Source organism: Psammomys obesus, unplaced genomic scaffold (genome assembly GCF_907164565.1).
Source record: "Psammomys obesus unplaced genomic scaffold, mPsaObe1.curated_primary_1811, whole genome shotgun sequence".
Classification (NCBI taxonomy): Eukaryota; Metazoa; Chordata; class Mammalia; order Rodentia; family Muridae; genus Psammomys; species Psammomys obesus.
Window position 1 is genome coordinate 92,965 of NW_026589826.1, and position 17,143 is coordinate 110,107.

At 42.6% G+C, this 17,143-nt stretch overlaps 1 protein-coding gene across 1 annotated transcript; it reads left to right on the plus strand.

Annotated features, from left to right (window-relative positions):
- The first annotated feature begins 4,130 nt into the window (after positions 1–4,130).
- LOC129675439 (GTPase IMAP family member 9-like) lies at positions 4,131–9,491 on the plus strand. The gene is made up of 2 exons (XM_055605456.1): positions 4,131–4,196; positions 8,547–9,491. The coding sequence occupies exon 2, from the start codon at positions 8,587–8,589 to the stop codon at positions 9,463–9,465; it is 879 nt and encodes a 292-aa protein (XP_055461431.1). The 5' UTR covers positions 4,131–4,196; positions 8,547–8,586; the 3' UTR covers positions 9,466–9,491.
- The last annotated feature ends 7,652 nt before the right edge of the window (positions 9,492–17,143 follow it).

A 17,143-nucleotide genomic window follows, 5' to 3' on the forward strand; every position in this document is an offset into this window, starting at 1 on the left:
TTATATTGAGGGGGTTTGGGAGATGCTGTGGGGAAGAAGGCTTTTTCTCCTTTGGAAGTAATCAGCTGAAGATCAGCTGGGTGCTTTCTCTGCCTCTCTGAGCTAGCAGGCTTTCATCTCAGCATCTGGCTCCAGTGTCTTCATTGGTAAAACCGAATAACTAAAATTTAGTTAAAAACAACAGCTTACCACCTTTATTGAATATAGAAAGGCAATTCTTTTTCCAGTGGAATCCCTTATACCATCAGGCTCAGATGGTTTTAGGAGGGACAGCTTTCAAGCCCTTAGATGAGCTGGAGTGAGGACATTTGGCCTTCCAGCATTCCTCCTTTTTGCATTTAAAACATTTTCCTTTTGTTTTACTGGCCATTGCAAAGGCCTGGGCAAGGGAACTGGCCTTTCCGGAAAGCATCCCAATATCTTGAATGGCAACTATCTATTCCTCATGATGTCCATTTATTTAAACCCTGACATACCAGCCAGTGTTCCAAGGTCACGCCTTCTCTAATTATGCTTTTATGGAAGATTTGTCTAGCCATAAAATCAGGCATTTTGTGTGGTTCTGAGTCTAGTGGTAGCCTGGCCTCTCCTGGGGCCTGACTATCATACTGCATTTCCCAGTGCTGGGCTGCCATGCAGGAAACTGAAGGCCAGTCCAGGCTCTGTTTACGTCAGTACAGGAGCAGAGGAACCCCTGAAGTCAAAAGTTTTCTTTCTCTCAGGAATGTCTAGAGCACTCAGGGTGAGGCCTGTGCACTTGGCCAGGCTCCTGGTCTCACCGGGGGAGGTGGAAACAAGTTTTCCACTGGGTGTTACTGTTGGCTCTTTTAAAATAAGATTGCTGGTACCAGACAGCAGTGGAAACTCAGGCGTACAGAAGCCTCTGGTGATACTGCGGTGTTACAGTCCTTTAGTTAAGCCCCGGTATCAGCAGAAGGGGTGCAGGGGAAAGCCAGAACCTGACTGGAAGACAGGTCCAGCTTGATGGAGTTCCGGTGGGATGCAGGTCTGGTGAGCACGGAGCTTAAGGGATGGGGTGGCTTCAAGGGCTGCTGATGCAGTTCCGCACACTGGTGAACAGCGGAGCCATCGAACAGCGGAACCTTCGGAACAGCGGAACCTTCGGAACAGCGGAACACGAGCATGCGGATGACTGACAGGCAGTCAAACCAGCTGGTTCAGAAGCTCACAGCATCCAGGTGGATGGCTGCCTGATTGGAAGCCAAGGTCACAGTGTTCAGCAGCATTTCTTCAGGGAGCCTTTCCTTCCCCAGAATAAATGGTGAGTCTCAGATGGTCATGGTAGAGAAATGGAATGAGAGAGAGAGTTTATTGCATGAATCAGTGACTTATAGCCCGTGGGCAGTGGAAGGAGCTTTAAAGGTGAATTTTTTTTTATTTGCTGGGGCTAAGATGCTAGGAATATTTGATTTACATGTGACAAAACAGACCTTTCGTTAGAGGGAGAAAGCAATACTTAATTATCCTATGGGTGGGGTAAAAATTCCAGGTACAGTTAAAGGTCACTAGTTGAAGGCCAAGACACCAAGACATCTCATTAGCATAGGGCAGATGTATCCAGGAATCCCCAGGTACTTGCTGAATTGGTTTCATATATATATATAAATAAAAGGTTGGGCATGCAATCTCCCTAAAGGCTATGTCACACTCCCTAGAAGATCTAGGGTTTTCCAGATCAGGTGGAGAGAGAACCCAACCGAGAAAGGGAGTTCATAGTCTTATACTAAGCTCAGCAGCTATCTATAAATGCCAGACATTGACCTTAACAGTAGGGTCCCACAGCATGCATTCTAGGCTCATTTTTTTTCTAAGAACAAAGTCAGAGAGGACTTCTTCTGGTTTCTGCCAGAAGAAGAGAATCAAGAAATGCCTGTCTTGATTTGGAGGTTATTAGATCCCTGGCCTGAAGAGCATAAAGGTATAATTGATCAAAGTACTTCAGAGGTTGCATAGCATGTTCTGCTCCTGTTCAGAAATCACCTTAGCCAAAAAAACTCATCAAAGCCCCAAAGGATATTTTGTTGGTTTTGATTCTGGGTTTTTGTTCTGTTGGAGGCATTCATCCCTATATAAAGGCTCCCACTGAAAGAACAGTGGACAATCCTAGGCAAGAAGGATTGACAGATGTCATGCCAGACCTGTGACTTATTAAGGGAGGCACAAAGGCTCATAAAAATGGATTTGATCCAAGGGTCATGAATACCACCTTCTCATAACACTTATCTAAGCTCTTTTAAATCATTGGCCTAATAGGGATATCAATCTAGGGGCCATGAATGAGTAAGGTGAACATTAACAGGGAGTAACAAGGCCTTATTTTCATAATGGACAAGTCTGAAGGAGTTTCTAATCTCCAATAATTGTTGGGTAGTGGATGGGGGTGTGAAGGTATGGAGCTTTCAAGAATTTTATGCATGTTCTTAGAGGAGGAGGCAGGAGGGGCATAAGAGAACAGTGGGGAGCAAACAGGAGTGTGTATGGGGAGGTTAGGGGTCACTTTCTGTCTAGTATATTCAGTAGCTCATTCAAGGTCAGTGAGGTCTGCCATGGGGTGACCTTTGGGCCTCTCCTTGTCAGAATCATTTCTGATAGTAAGAGGTTTCATCCTTAATTTCCGTCTGAGAGGTACTCACACCTTGCATGTGGCTGCAGTGATAGTGAAGGAGTTGGAGGCCTTCTTGGACTTCTCATCTTGGTGAGAAGTAAGTCGCCAGAACTGGGTGTCATAGGGGTTGCTGGAGATCATCTAAGGAGCTAATTGTAGGACCTCTTTCCAGAAGATAATTGTTTATGGTAGAGTTTAACCCCTGCAGATTGAGGAGGGCCTGAAGACCCCTAATTTGGGACTCCTGGTGAGAAGTGAAATTTTCCATGACAGAGAAGGATGGAAACAAGTGCTCAGTCAAAGGGGAAACATTTCCAGGACTGCAGGAATTTCAGGAGATTCAACCAAGACTGGCATGCAAGCCTGCCCAAAATTTGAAGAAAACCTGCGGCTGCTCTAATGGCCTTTACTGGTCCTTGCTTTACTGGGTTCTTTCAGAGATTTAGAGAGGTGGTTGTTGCTGATGTCTGAAGGGCTGTCAGGGTTTGACTAGAGGACTGAAGGTCTTCAGTCAATGCCAGGGAGTAGCCCCAGCCAAAAGATGTCAGTTGCCCCTTCCTCATAGTTGGAAAGTAAAAAGGAGGAAGAACCAGCTGACCCCCAGGGGGATGCAAGGGCAAACAGTAACGCTCCTTGGAGGGGAGTACTGTCCCTCTTCCTAGTGTCCCAGAGGGTCCCAGTGCCAGTGCCAGATGTGAGTCTCCCAACCTCAGTTAGCCATTGTGCATGGGCAGTCTCAGGATGCAGAGAGGCTGGGAGCAGGGTCTGTGGTGAGTGTGGCAGGTATGAGCACCCCAGACACTGCTTCCAGAGAGAGCTCACTTCCTGAAGTAAGCAGGCTAGCTTATATAGCTCAAGTCAAGGGAGGGGAGACAAAGGAACAAGGGAGGAAGTGCACCTAATTTACATATGTTGACCTGGTGGAAGACAGGCCAGTGTTACTACTGACTCACCAGTTCAAATACCAAAGCATGTAGGAGGAAGTGCTATAGCTGGGGCTGGGGCTTTCCAAGCCTATCAGTCAGATTAGCAGACTGCCAGTCAGGTGGTTTCTGAGAAGCCAGTTCTTTGGCAGGATGCAGAAGCTTAACTGACTCTAACAGGAGGTGGCCTTGGTCTCTATGGAGTTGAGTAGGCCTAGGCCTGATTTGGGTAGGGAGCTGCCCACTCCTGCTGTGCTAAGAGGAGTCTGAGGCATGGGCAAGTCTGGGGCATGGGTCTCAGCTTTGAATTAAGATCACCCTCAACACATAGTGAGTTTAAGACTAGCCTGGGCTACATTAAGGCTGTAATGTCAAAAACAAAAAAATAATACAAAACAGGAAAAACATTTATAAGTTCTTGACATTATAGCAGACAGACAAAGAAAAGGCCTCAACTTGACAAAGCTACAGCCCCCATTAAGTTACAGGATGGTGTTTAAGTTTCTTTAAAAGCAAACAGTGTCTTCACTGGCTCCACCCATAGAACTTCCTGACCTGCTGGCTTTGAGGATTGCAGGCATTTTTGCTTTATAGTTAAGCAGAAGCACAAGACCTTGACCCCTCGCCAGTTCCTGCAGAAGCAGTAGGTGAGTCTGACTGCAGAGAGCTTGCAGTGAAAGGCAGAGGGGCTGGGGCATCCATGGGAGTGGAGGAATTGTGCCTGAAGAAACACAGGAAGGAAGCTGCTGAAAGGGTTAGACTAGCTTTGTAACCTGTATGTCTTCTAAAGCCTGTAACTTTGAGTTTTAGGTTCAGGTTAAGCTAAAGCCTCTTAGTACCTTTCCAGAGAATGGAGGAATGTGACCCTATCTGTTAGGACAGATATAAAAAAAGGCAAGAAAGCAATGACCTTCACTCAGCAAAAAAAAGGACCAGACCCTTGTCTTTGAGATAGTGTTTCTTAGCAATGAACCCAGACTTGTTCTGAGTAGCTTTTGACCTGCAGCCAAAAGTCCGAAGCCCCTAATCTTCAAGGATGAGCTAACCACCCCCACCTTAAATTGCAGCTGCATCCACACTTGGCAGGACTGACCAAGCTTGAGCACCTAAAACTAACCAATTATCTTACTTTATAGCTTCCTCATCCAATCCTAAATTGCCAAGACTACAACTTCAAATCTCCCACAATTTTTCTTTTAAAAACCTAAAGGCCTTTGTCTCTGGGCGCCCCTCTTTGCTGACTGGCAGGGGTGACCCCATTGCACAATGGTTAATAAACCTCTTGCTTTTGCAACGAGTCTTGGTATGGGAGAGTTTCTGGGAAGGGCGCGATCTTGAACTCCTGAGCTGTGAGACCCCAGGTCTTACACTGCTGCTTGGAGTGGTGGGGCCAAGGGATGTAGGGAGATGAATTAGCATATTGCACTGTGCTCCAGCCATAGCTGGCTGTTACTGTAGGACACAGAGTGCAGCCTGACAACCTTCATAGAAAGTTCCCTGTCCCCAAGACAGGGTCTTCAGGGTTGGGGGACAACTCAGATCATCAGTCTAAGTCACTTCTCTTACCTCAGAATGTTACTGCCTTAGGTAGCCTGGTCATCCAGGGCAGAGGAGAGATAGAATTCAGTGTGCTGACTTCTCCCCCCTGTACAACAGACAGATTTGCATGTGTAGCTTTTGGATGGAGGAGGGCTGCTGAGGTCAGATTAGTTGCCCTTGAAGGCACAGCCTAGCCTAGGGTGAACCTGCAGTTGCCTGTGCCTCAGAGCCCTGGTTTCCTTCCTGCTTGATGTTTTCATTTATTGCTACAGAGCTGTAGCTCTGAGCTGGTGATATTGTTAAGCCCAGCAAGAGCCTAATTTCCAGGAGGAAGTAGATGAAGGGAATCTAGGAGACTAGATAAATTGATACAATTGCAAGAGGTTTATTTTAACCATCCTGCAAAGGGGTCACCCCTGCTGGTCAGGAAAGAGTGGCACTGCGAGACAAAGGCCTTGGGTTTTTTAAAGGAAAAGGTGCGGGAATTTTTAGGGGTTGCAGTCCTGGCAATTCAGGATTGGATGCAGTATTTGACTTTTAAAATAATTGGTTCTGGGCACCCTTAGGTCCGGTCAGCCCTGCCATAAATATCTGGGGAGTATATGATCTTCAAGTCAGTTTGAAATTTCCTGCCATATGAGATATAACTGCAGTTAAAGATGGGAGGGTGATTAACTCATACTGTGTCTGTTCTGAGGAGTAGGGGCTGCAGGCTTTTGGTCAAAGGTTAGGAGCTATTCAGGAGAAGGATTGGGGCCATTTGGCCCAGTTTACAAACAAAGTTTATCTCACAGGCACCGGCCAGTGATTTTCTCCACCTAGTGGAGGTCTCCGCTTGTTCTCTTCCTTATCTCTGCCCTCACAGATGGCCAGTGTCAGGAACTTCTACATTCCTCTGTTCTCTGGAGAAGCACTAAGAGGCTTTAATTAACATGAGCCTTAAACTTGAAAATATAAGTTATAAGGCAATTAAAAGAAACATAGGTTACAAAGTTAATCTTATTCTTTCAATATCTCCACCAGTTCTTTCCTTATTCAGGATTGTTTTAACTGTCCTGGGTTTTTATTTCTTTTTTAGTAACATGTGATAAGTGAACATATTTCTGATTTTAGTGATATTTAAAGACATACTAAACTCTGTAATTGTCAAATCAGAGGAATGAGCAACTCCACTTTCTTTTTTATTGTGTTTATTTTTTTACAGTTTATTCACTTTGTATCCCAGCTGTAACCCCCTCCCTTATTCCCACCCAATCCTACCCACCTTCCCTCATCTCCTCCTATGCCCCTCTCCAAGTCCACTGATTGAGGAGGTTCTCTTTGTTAGGATTGTGCAACAGAGTTACATGGCAGGTTCACAAATCACACCACTGGTTCCACGTGAGAGGTTTATTAAGGAATGGGGGAAAGGAATTGAAAAGGGAAGGGAAAATGGAAGGGGAAAAAGGTCACAGAGACCATCTCTGGTCAGGGCAGGAGAGAAAGAGAGGAGGAGCTTTGAGTTCTCTTATAAAGTGACCCAGAGCATATGCAGATGGTTCCAGGTGGTCCATAGGTGGCTTCACAGATGCCTGATATCCAGTTTGTCAGGTCCCTTGGGGCTGGCTGTAGAGATGCCTGCTTATGTATCCCAACAATCCTCCCCTTCCATTTGACCCTAGGCTATCAGGTCTCATCAGGACTGGCATTGTCTTCCTCTGTGGCCTGACTAGGCTGCTCCTCCATCAGAGGGAGGCAATCAAAGAGCCAGCCACTGATTTCATGTCAGAGACCGTCCCTATTCCCCTTACTAGGGAACCCACTTGGAGAATGAGCTGCCATGGGCTACATCTGAGCAGGTGTTCTAGGTTATCTCCATGAATGGTACATGGTTGGTGTATCAGTCTTAAAAAAGACCCAGATTTTTGGTTCTGTTGCTCTCCTGGTGGAGCTCCTGTCCTCTCCAGGTCTTTCTATCTCTCCCTTCTTTCATAAGATTTCTTGTACTCTGCTCAAAGTTTGGTTATGAATCTCGGCATCTACTTTGATATACTACTGGGTAGAATTTTTCAGAGGCCCTCTGTGGTAGGTTCCTGTCCTGTTTCCTGTTTTCTCCTTCTTCCAGTGTCTATCCCGTTTGTCTTCCTGAGTGAGGATTGATCATCTTACCCAGGGTCCTCCTTCTTGCTGAGCTTCATTAGGAATACAGATTTTAGTATGTTTACCCTATGTTATATGTCTAATATCCACTTATAAGTGAGTATATATTGTGTGTGTCTTTCTGATTCTGGGATTCTTCACTTAGGGATACAAGGCACATACCTAAGCATAGTAAGGGCAATATACAGCAAGCCTATAGCCAACATCAAACTAAACAGAGAGAAACTTAAATCAATCCCACTGAAATCAGGGACAAGGCAAGGCTGCCCACTCTCTCCATATCTCTTCAGTATAGTTCTTAAAGTCCTAGCTATAGCAATAAGATAACTAAAGGAGATCAAGGGGATACAAATCGGAAAGAAAGCAAAGTATCACTATTTGCAAATGATATGATAGTATACATGAGCAACCCCAAAAATTCAACCGGAGAACTCCTTCAGCTGATAAACACTTTCAGCAAAGTGGCTGGATACAAAGCAACTCCACTTTCTTCCTCTTTCTTTCTTCCTTTCCTTCTTTCTTTTTTTAATGTAAGACAGAATTTCTCTATGTACCATTGCCTGTCCTGGAACTTGCTCTATAGAAAAAGCTGGCCACAAACTCATTGAGATCCACCTGCTTCAGTCTTCCTTATTGTTTCTTTATGTTTGGAGTCTTTGAATGCCTCTCCTAGATTGTCACAAAATATATAGCAAATTGTTGAACACTATACTCATCCCACTGTTCTTCCTGGCTGGGCTTTCAGGTATTTGGCACAGTAGAGACTTGGCTGCACTCAGTCTCAGACCTTGCACTGGACTGGCCCAGGCACACTTGTTCCAATATTGCCAGGGACACTGGTAACAAGAGTAGGAATAGCTTTTCCATGCTATCAAGATCAGTCTAAATGTCATCCAGATTATCAGAGGTTTGAAAGTATGAAAGGTTTGAAAGCTGGGTGAGTGGGTGCTAATGAGAGGGCTCAGCATATAGAGGTACTTCCTATGCAAGCCTGGCAACTGGAGTTCCATGCACAGAACCCACATGAGGTGGAAGGATAGAGCTGAAACCACAGAGTCATCCTCTGACCTCTATGTGAACACTGCTATACACATGCCAGTGGCATTTTCCTGTGGAATCACATAGAGCATGATTTTTCTGTGGAGAAACTTTAATTACTCAATTTCCTCCATAGTAATGTTTCACCTTTGTGTCTCTGTAGAGATGCATAAAGACAATAGAACATTGCAAAATTTCAGGGAGGGAAGGCAAAAAAGGAAGGTTTGGGGGTTGTTCCCACTTATCTAATAGGCTATTTTCTTTTCCTTCTGTCCCTTAAGATACTTGCACTCCTGATCTTCAGAGTCGGCTTACCTCAACATGGCTGGCCATGCGAACACTAATATGAGGATCATTCTGGTAGGGAAAACCGGAAATGGAAAGAGTGCTACAGCAAACACCATCCTTGGGAGACGCCAGTTTGAGTCTAAGATTGCTGCCCATGCTGTTACCAAGACCTGCCAGAGAGCATCCAGGACATGGAAGAAGAGAGTCCTTGTTGTGGTCGACACTCCCGGGCTCTTTGACACCAAGGAGACCATGACAACTACATGTTTAGAAATCAGCCGCTGTGTCCTCTACTCCTGCCCTGGGCCTCATGCCATTATCCTGGTTCTGAGGCTGGGCCGCTACACTGAGGAAGAGCAGAAAACTGTTGATTTGATCAAGGGTATTTTTGGGAAGGCAGCCATGAAGTACATGATTATCTTGTTTACTAACAAAGATGCCCTTGAAGATCAGAGCCTTGACAGCTTTTTAGTTAAAGCAGGAGAAAAGGTAAATGATATCATCCTGCAGTGTGGGAACCGCTACCTGGCCTTCAATAACAAAGCAGGTGCGGCTGAGCAAGAAGACCAAGTGCAGCAGCTGGTGGAACTGATAGAGAACATGGTGGACACAAACGGAGGGTCTTACTTTTCTGACCACATATATCAGGACATAGATAAAACACTAAACAAAAATCAAAGGATTCTGATGGAAACTTATGCTCAAGAATTCAGTGTTGAAATTGACAAAATAGAAAAGGAATATGCTAATAAATCAGAAAAAGAAAAGATAGAAAAAATTGATTCTGCAAGGAGAGATTATGAAGAAAAAATGAGAAATATAAAGGAAGCAGCTGAAAAGGATATATTTACATATATTTTCGAAAAGATAAAAAAAATACTTTCAAATATTTGGAACAAGTTGGTGCTTTGATGTAAATTTCTTTTTTTTTTTTTTGTTACTGGCATTTGTTCTTTGACAATTTGATACATACACACATATGTGTTCTAATTTCATTCATATCTTTTTGTTTTGGTATCTTTTGCTTTGGGATCCAAAAAAATTTAGCTAGGTCCATGTTTGTGACAAGTTTAGCATAATCTATCAGAGTGTAGTGCGCTCACCAGAAGGAATACAATGGAGGACAATGACTCTACCTTTTCCAGCAGTAGTTTTACCAGTTGAGCAGGATGGACTAGGTTCCCATGAGCTCCTCCCCTTCCATCCATCTGGTGACTAATTGTTGGCAGGAACATAGCTACTGTGAGCTCATGACAGTAATGACTGTTTCCTGAATATTAAAAGAAGTGGTGTAAGTGTCCCCTTTAGGGTTGAGCACTCAGTCATCACTTGTTCTCATCATTTTGAGCAGGCATGAGTCTCTGCATTCCCTGGTATTCTCTGCAAAGAGGGGCTTCTTTGATGGAGGGTAAGAATAGCATTTGCTGTGGGTATAAGTAAATAGACTGCAGTTTAGTGTCATGTCAATTTTAGCTAAACACTAGGGAGTCTCCACTGTGGCCTGTGGCTTCCCCAGCACTGGGTTTTTGATTAGGGTTACAGTACCACACATGAGTTCCCTCCTATGAAATAGGGCCTTAAATCCAATCAGAAAGCCTTTGGTTATGCCCATAATAGTCATATCAGCACTGTACAAGTGGGCCCACTTGCCTGGTAGGTTGGCACAGTTTGGCACTGTAGTTTATAGGTTTGTACATAATTAAGGATATTGATGATTTTTTTTTCTTCCCCATCAACCTACATAGCAATTTTCAGCAACATGAAAGCTAGCCAGTGGGGAGGAAGCTTCCTGATCAGTTCCAGTCTAATTTCTTCATATCTCACAAACATAGTATAAGTGTCTTTAGCAATAAGGTCTTATCATCAAGTTCTGCGGGTTCTTTATAATTTGCCATAATTTGTTAATGTAGTACATTGAATTTTCTAAGGGTGGTTATAGCAATATCTTAGATTTCTTGATTGATTAAGGCATAATTGATAAATAAAACTTCTTACTTTGAATGTGGACATTGTGGCTTTCATATATATGTAGTACACACACACACACACATATATAATTAAACTGAGGCAATTATTAGACATGAACCCTATCCCCAACTGACTTTTAAAATTTTTTGTAATTAAAATAATTTCTCCCTTATATTGCCTCCTTTTAACCCCCTCATGTTCCTCCTTGCCCCCTTTCAGATTCCTTGCCTCCTTTTCTTTAGTTGTTATCATAACACAGGTATGTATACATGAATATGTAAATACAACTTGCTCAGTCTATTTACTAGCACTTGTGTTTTTAGATTGTGGTGCTGACCACTTGGTATTGTTCATCCCTGAGGACACAATTTCTCCTGCTGCAGCATTGCTTACTTGCATGTGGTTCTCATGAGGGACAGGATCTCATGAGATTTCCCCCTTCTAAGTTAGCATCTCTGTTGGTGTTATGCCTGCTGAGGTCTTCTTCAGGTACTACATGTTGTTGAGTTATCATAGATGAAGTTTTCCTGTCATTTCTAGGAGACACACTCTCACACCAGATTTCCTGGTCCTCGGACTCTAACAACTTTCTGCTCCCTCCTCTGATATGTTCCCTGAGCCTTAGGTACAGGAGTTTTGTTGGAGATGTGTCTGTGGAATGTGGCTGAGCATCCCTTAATCACTAATTGGCCTCTTTAGATTGTATGTGAAAATTAGATGGGGAAGTATTTGTCTTTTCTTAGCATAGTGTCTCCCAGACTCATCCACGTTACTGCAAATGATAGTATGCATGGTCAGTTTTTCTCACTTTTGAATCCTGAGATGGCCGTTTCTTTCAGGGCTACATGTTCTTGTCCTTATCTCTCTTGGGTTGCAGTCTTCCTTCAAATGTGAGTTCTGCTTGCTTGCCTTTTCATCTCAGAATAAGTTACTAGGGGCTAGAAAGATGGCTCAGCAGTTAAGAACCTGCACTGCTCTTACAGAGGATCCAAAGTCTGTTCCCAGCTCCCATAGCCTGTTCACAACCACCTGTTGCTCCAGCTCCAGGGAGATCCAGTACCTCTGCCCTCCTCTGGTATCTGCACTCAGAGGCCACACACACACACACACACACACACACACACACACACACACACACACACCTCATTTACTGATTTAAAATAAATTAGTCATTAGGAAAGCTGGCTGGAAGCTCTGTCATGGGCCTCAGATTTCCACTACAGGTGCCAGAGCAGACACAGATGACCATGTGCAATGAACCCCAAGTACTGGATGTGCAAGGCTTTCAAGAAATGTTCTAACCCTCACAAAAGAACCCTCTGACCATTGTTTTAGGAGAAGATGAAATGCAGTACTCTGAATTAGGGGGCCGAGGGGATTTTGGGGCCCGCTGTTTCGACAAGCCCCAACTTCATCCTCTAGTAGCCTAGTTCTTTTTACCTGGCATTTCTGAACTTGAGGCCCCTTTTGTGGTCCAGTCTTTGTCACTATCACCTCCAGCCTGTCTGGATTTGTGTTGGATGTCGGTACCTTGTCCACTGTACTCTTGTCTTCAAACTGTTTGTTCAAACATCTCATTATTACAGACACTTTCAATTTTATAGTCTTGAGAGCTTTCTGATCACTTTTGTTGGTGTTTTGCCAATGTGGTATGTAATAGGTGCTTGACCACAGTGTTACCATGTAGTTTCTATAAGCCAACTTATCTTCACTTTGAAATCTCTGATATGTTGTTAAACAGAAATAAAATATGGCAGAACAAATGCACAGAATATTTTCAGAAAGTCTCACTCATGCCCATTCTTATACCTCGAGGATATTTTAAGTATTATTGGTTGAAAATGGTCAATAACAAAAATATTTTTTTATAATTCTTGTCACTTTATTTTTAATATAATTTTAGTTTTATAATTTATTCACTTCGGTTCTTGATTATAGACCCCTCCCTCCCTCTTTCCCACTAACCCCCTTCCCTAGTCCCATTAGCCCTCTTCCCCTGCCATCTGACCCCAGACTATCAAGTCTAATTAGGACTGCCTACATCCTCTTCCTCTGTAGTCTAGCAAGGACCCCCAACAGGGGAAAATGATCAAAGAGCTGGCAACAGAGTCCATGTTATAGACAGCCCCTGCTCCCCTTACTAGGGAACCCACATGGAGATTGAACTACTTATGAGCAGAGGTTCTGGGTCCTCTCCACACATGGTCATTGGTTGGCATATCAGTCTCTGCAGGTATCTCTGGGCCCAGATTTACTGGCTCTCTTGGTCTTCCTTTGGAGCTTCTGTCCCCTCTGGATCCTTCTATCCCCTGACTCTTTCCTATGACTCCCTGCACTCTGCCAAAGTTTGGTTGTTTAGTCCATCATGGTGTGATAGAATACAAGGTGTTATTTCAGTCTTCTTATATCTGTTTAGCTTGCTTTGTGACCCACTATATGGTCAATTTTAGAAAAGATTCTGTGAGATGCTGAGAGGAATGGATAGTCTTTTGTGTTTGGGTGTAAAGTTCTGTAGATGTCTGTTAGGTTCATTTGATTCATGACATCTGTTAGTGTCATTTTTTCTCAGTTTAGCTTCTGTTTCATTGACCTGTCCTTTGATGTGAGTGGGGTGTTGAAGTCCCCCACTGTTAATGTGTGGGAATGAATGTGGTTTAAGCTTTATTAATGTTTCTTTCACAAATGCAGGTGCCATTCTATTTGGGACATGGATGTTCAGAATTGAGATGTCATCTTGGTGGAATTTTCCTTGATGACTATGAAGTATCATAGTCCTCATCTCTTTTGATTAATTTTGGTTGAAAGTGCATTTTATTAGATACTAGAATGGCTATTCCTGCTTTCTTCTTAGGTCTGTTTGCTTGGAAAACTTTCTTCCAGCCCTTTACTCTCAAGTAATGTCTATCATTGGGGCTGAGGTATGTTTCTTGTGTGCAGCTGAATGTTGGGTCCTATTTATGCATCCATTCTTTTAGTCTCTGTCTTTTTATTGGAGAGTTGAGACCATGGATGTTGAGAGAGATTAATGACCAATGACTGTTCATTCTGTTTATTTTGATGTTGGTGTAATAATGTGTTTGGGTGCTTGTCTACTTCTAGTTTTGCTGTAGTGACGTTATTTATTTCCTACATTTTCCTGGGTATAGGCAATCTTCCTGGGTTGGATATTTTCTTCTAATATCTTCTGTATGGCTGAATTTCTGGATAGGTACTGTTTAAATTTGTTTTTTTCATGGAATATAGTGTTTTCTACATCTATGATGATTGAGAGTTTTGCTGGGTATAGTAGTCTGGGTTGAATCTGTGTTCTCTTAAGATCTGCACAACATCTGTCCAGTCACTTCTGGCTTTCATGGTCTCTGTTGAGAAGTCAGCTATGATTCTGATAGGTTTGCCATTATATGTTACTTGGCCTTTTATCCTTGCAGCTTTTAATATTTTTTCTTTGTTTGGTACATTTAATATTTTGATTATTTTTTTTTACTTTATTGTTATCATTATTAATTACACTTTATTCATTTTGTATTCCCCCATAAGCCCCTCCCTCCTCCCCTCCCGGTCCCACCCTCCCCCCCTTTCTGCATGCATGGCCCTCCCCAAGTCCACTGATAGGGGAGGTCCTCCTCTCCTTCTTTCTGATTTTAGTCTATCAGTTCTCATCAGAAGTGGCTGCATTGTCAGGGTTCTAGGTTATCTCCATGAATAGTTCTTGGTTGGAGTATGAGTCTCTGGGAAGTTCCCTCTGTTCAAATTATCTTGTTCTGTTGCTCTCCTTGTGGAGTTCCTGTCCTCTCCAGCTCTTTGGTAGAAGGATTTTCTCTTCTGGTCTAATCTATTAGGTGTTCTGTAGGCCTCATGTATGCTTATTGGCATCTCTTTCTTTAAATTGGAAAATTTTTTTCTTCAATGATATTGTTGAAAATATTTTCTGGGCCTTGGAGATGAAATCTTTTTCCTCTATTCTCATTATTCTTAGGTTTTGTCTTTTTATGTTGTCCTTGACTTCTTGGATGTTTTGTGTCAGAAACTTTTTAGAGATAACATTTTCTTTGACAAGGCATCAATTTCTTCTATTGTATCTTCTACACCTGAGATTCTTTCCTCCCTCTCTTATACTCTGTTGGAGATGCTTACCTCATAGTTCTTATTTTCTTCTATAACTTCTCTCTTTCCAGGATTGCCTCAGTTTGTGCTTTCTTTATTGCTTCCATTTTCATCTTAAAATCTTGAACTGTTTTATTGATTTTGTTCACCTGATTGAATTTTTCTGTATTTCTTAGAGTGATTTATTCATTTCCTCTCTACCAGCCTATCTAATGGCCTCAATATGTTTGAATGTATCTTCCTGTGTTTTTTTTATGGATTTTTATTAGTTTACTTTGATATCATCTGGGAAACACAGTTTCTGGTGTTTTGAGGCACACAGTTCAGTCTCTTAGTTTCTGTGCAGTCACTGCTTTCCTGCTGATCAGTCACAGTGTGTGATCAATTCTGCCATTTTGAATCTCCTCTATAAAAAATATTTTTATTGTTTGTTTTCAGTAATAATTTTTGTTGGCAATTCTGTGCATATAACATACTCTGGTTACTCTCTATACTTGTTTTTTTCTCCCATACTTCCCATTTTCCCTTCTTCCCTACAAATCTGTTCTCCAAATTTATGACTTTTTCTTTTGCTTTGTGTCTCACAGATTTTAAGTATGGCTGCTCATGTGACCACGAGTTTGAGACTATACATTAGAGCCAATTGAGTTCACTAGTTGGTACACAGCTGGAGACTATGTCCCTCTTCCACATGTTTCCAGAATCTCTTTACTTAGGGAATGATGGCATCATGGTCTTTCCCAGCTGTGAACTTTATTCAGATTATCTTAAAAGTTTTATACATGTACAGGTGCTTTGCTTGAATGTATATGTGTGACTGGATCCCACAGAGGCTGGAAGAGAATGTCAGAGCCACTAAAGTGGACTAACGGTGGTTGTGAGCCACCACAGGCGTGCTGGAAGACAGCCTAGGTCCACAAGAAGAGCAGCCAGCATTCCTAGTTACTGGCCCATTTCTCCAGGACAATTCTGATAACTTTTATAATGAATTTGCCAAGTATTTTATTAGTAGTTTAGGCATTTTAGAGTCTACTACAAATGATCCTAAAAGGTTGTGATGTTGTACAAACATCACACCCACTCAAGACTGAGCTGTGAGTGGCCAAAACTAAGTCTCCTCTTCAGGTGGAAGACAGAGGAAAGTTCTGCTTTGGGCCAGTACAAGTCCAAAGTGACACCCAGGAGAACTCTCAATACCATCTATCAAGCTGATATCTCCCTGAGGTGTTTCTCCATTTCTCAACCCTTCCCCACAGTCTCTTTCAGGTTCCATCTCATGTTAATTACAGGCTGTAATGGCCCCTCTATTTTAACCTTTCCACCCTGTAAGATGACTACAACTCATGTGTTTTTAAGACAAAAGGTGAAGGTTAGAGGACAGGAAATGTCTGTGGCTGATACAAGGAGTGTAGAGAGCCACTTGTTTGTCAGGCTGCTTTGTTATTGAGTTCTCAGAGAAAAGCATGTTTTGACAGGGATAGACAGGATGTTTTGCCAAGTTCACTTCCTTTTGTTTGTATGAGGATCACACATATAGGTGGTCAAGGTAAACAAGTTTGACTTCTCCTTGAACCAGTTCATTGCCTCAAGGTGCTTTGCTTTGACTATAAAAAGGGATCAGTGTGATAGTTTCTACTGGCGGCTCTCTAAAACTGATCCCATGTGTAGTGTGTTGGTTTTTAAATTTTCTTTCAATCCTCACTCCCCACTCAAGAACTATTTGGCTCTGCCAGTGAGCTCTAGCAAGGGAGGAAGTGTTTTAGCACACAAGTACATTTAACACTAACTATCTTCGACACAGGGTTCTGGGAAATGGGCTGACATCAGCTGTCAAGTTGACAATCTCTTGAAAATTGCTATGAAAAAATCACCCTTATGTCTCTTTGCCATAAAACTTTGAGGTGGATCAGAAATTTGTCTAAGTCTGGGAAAGGAGCACAAGAATTGAAGAACAATATCAGTTTATATAGCAGAGAGGAAACATAAAAAAAAACAAATTGTTGTAAAAAAGAAAAAGGCATATGGCTAGAAGGTTTTACGGCTGACCAGTGTCATCTGTCACAAACTCTTCTCTCAATTATGATTGCATGTGGACATTTTTAGTCCCAGCACCACAGTTACGGCTACAAACTCAGGGGACCCTTCAGTAAACTTTGCAGTACATGGGAAGATGAAAAGAGAGTTTAGAAGGCCTATGGTGAGAAACTGAGGTTTGTCAGGGCCTCTCTCATCATCATTTTGAAGTGTGGTGACTGTGCAAGTTAGCAGATTTCACAGATGAACCTGGAGAATCGAAGTAACTATAGATAGATTTCTTGGATGTGCTAATCCAACTCAATATTTTCCCCTACATCACTTTATTGTTTATGTTAGGGATCCAAACTCTAGGCTTTTCCTGCTAAACTCTGCCCATGTGACTATCCAGAGTTGGTGGTCCCTTGGGGTTTATAAACTATGTGGATGTCAAGTACATGAAAACAACAGTGTGGAGACATGAGGTTCTTCTGGTATATATGTG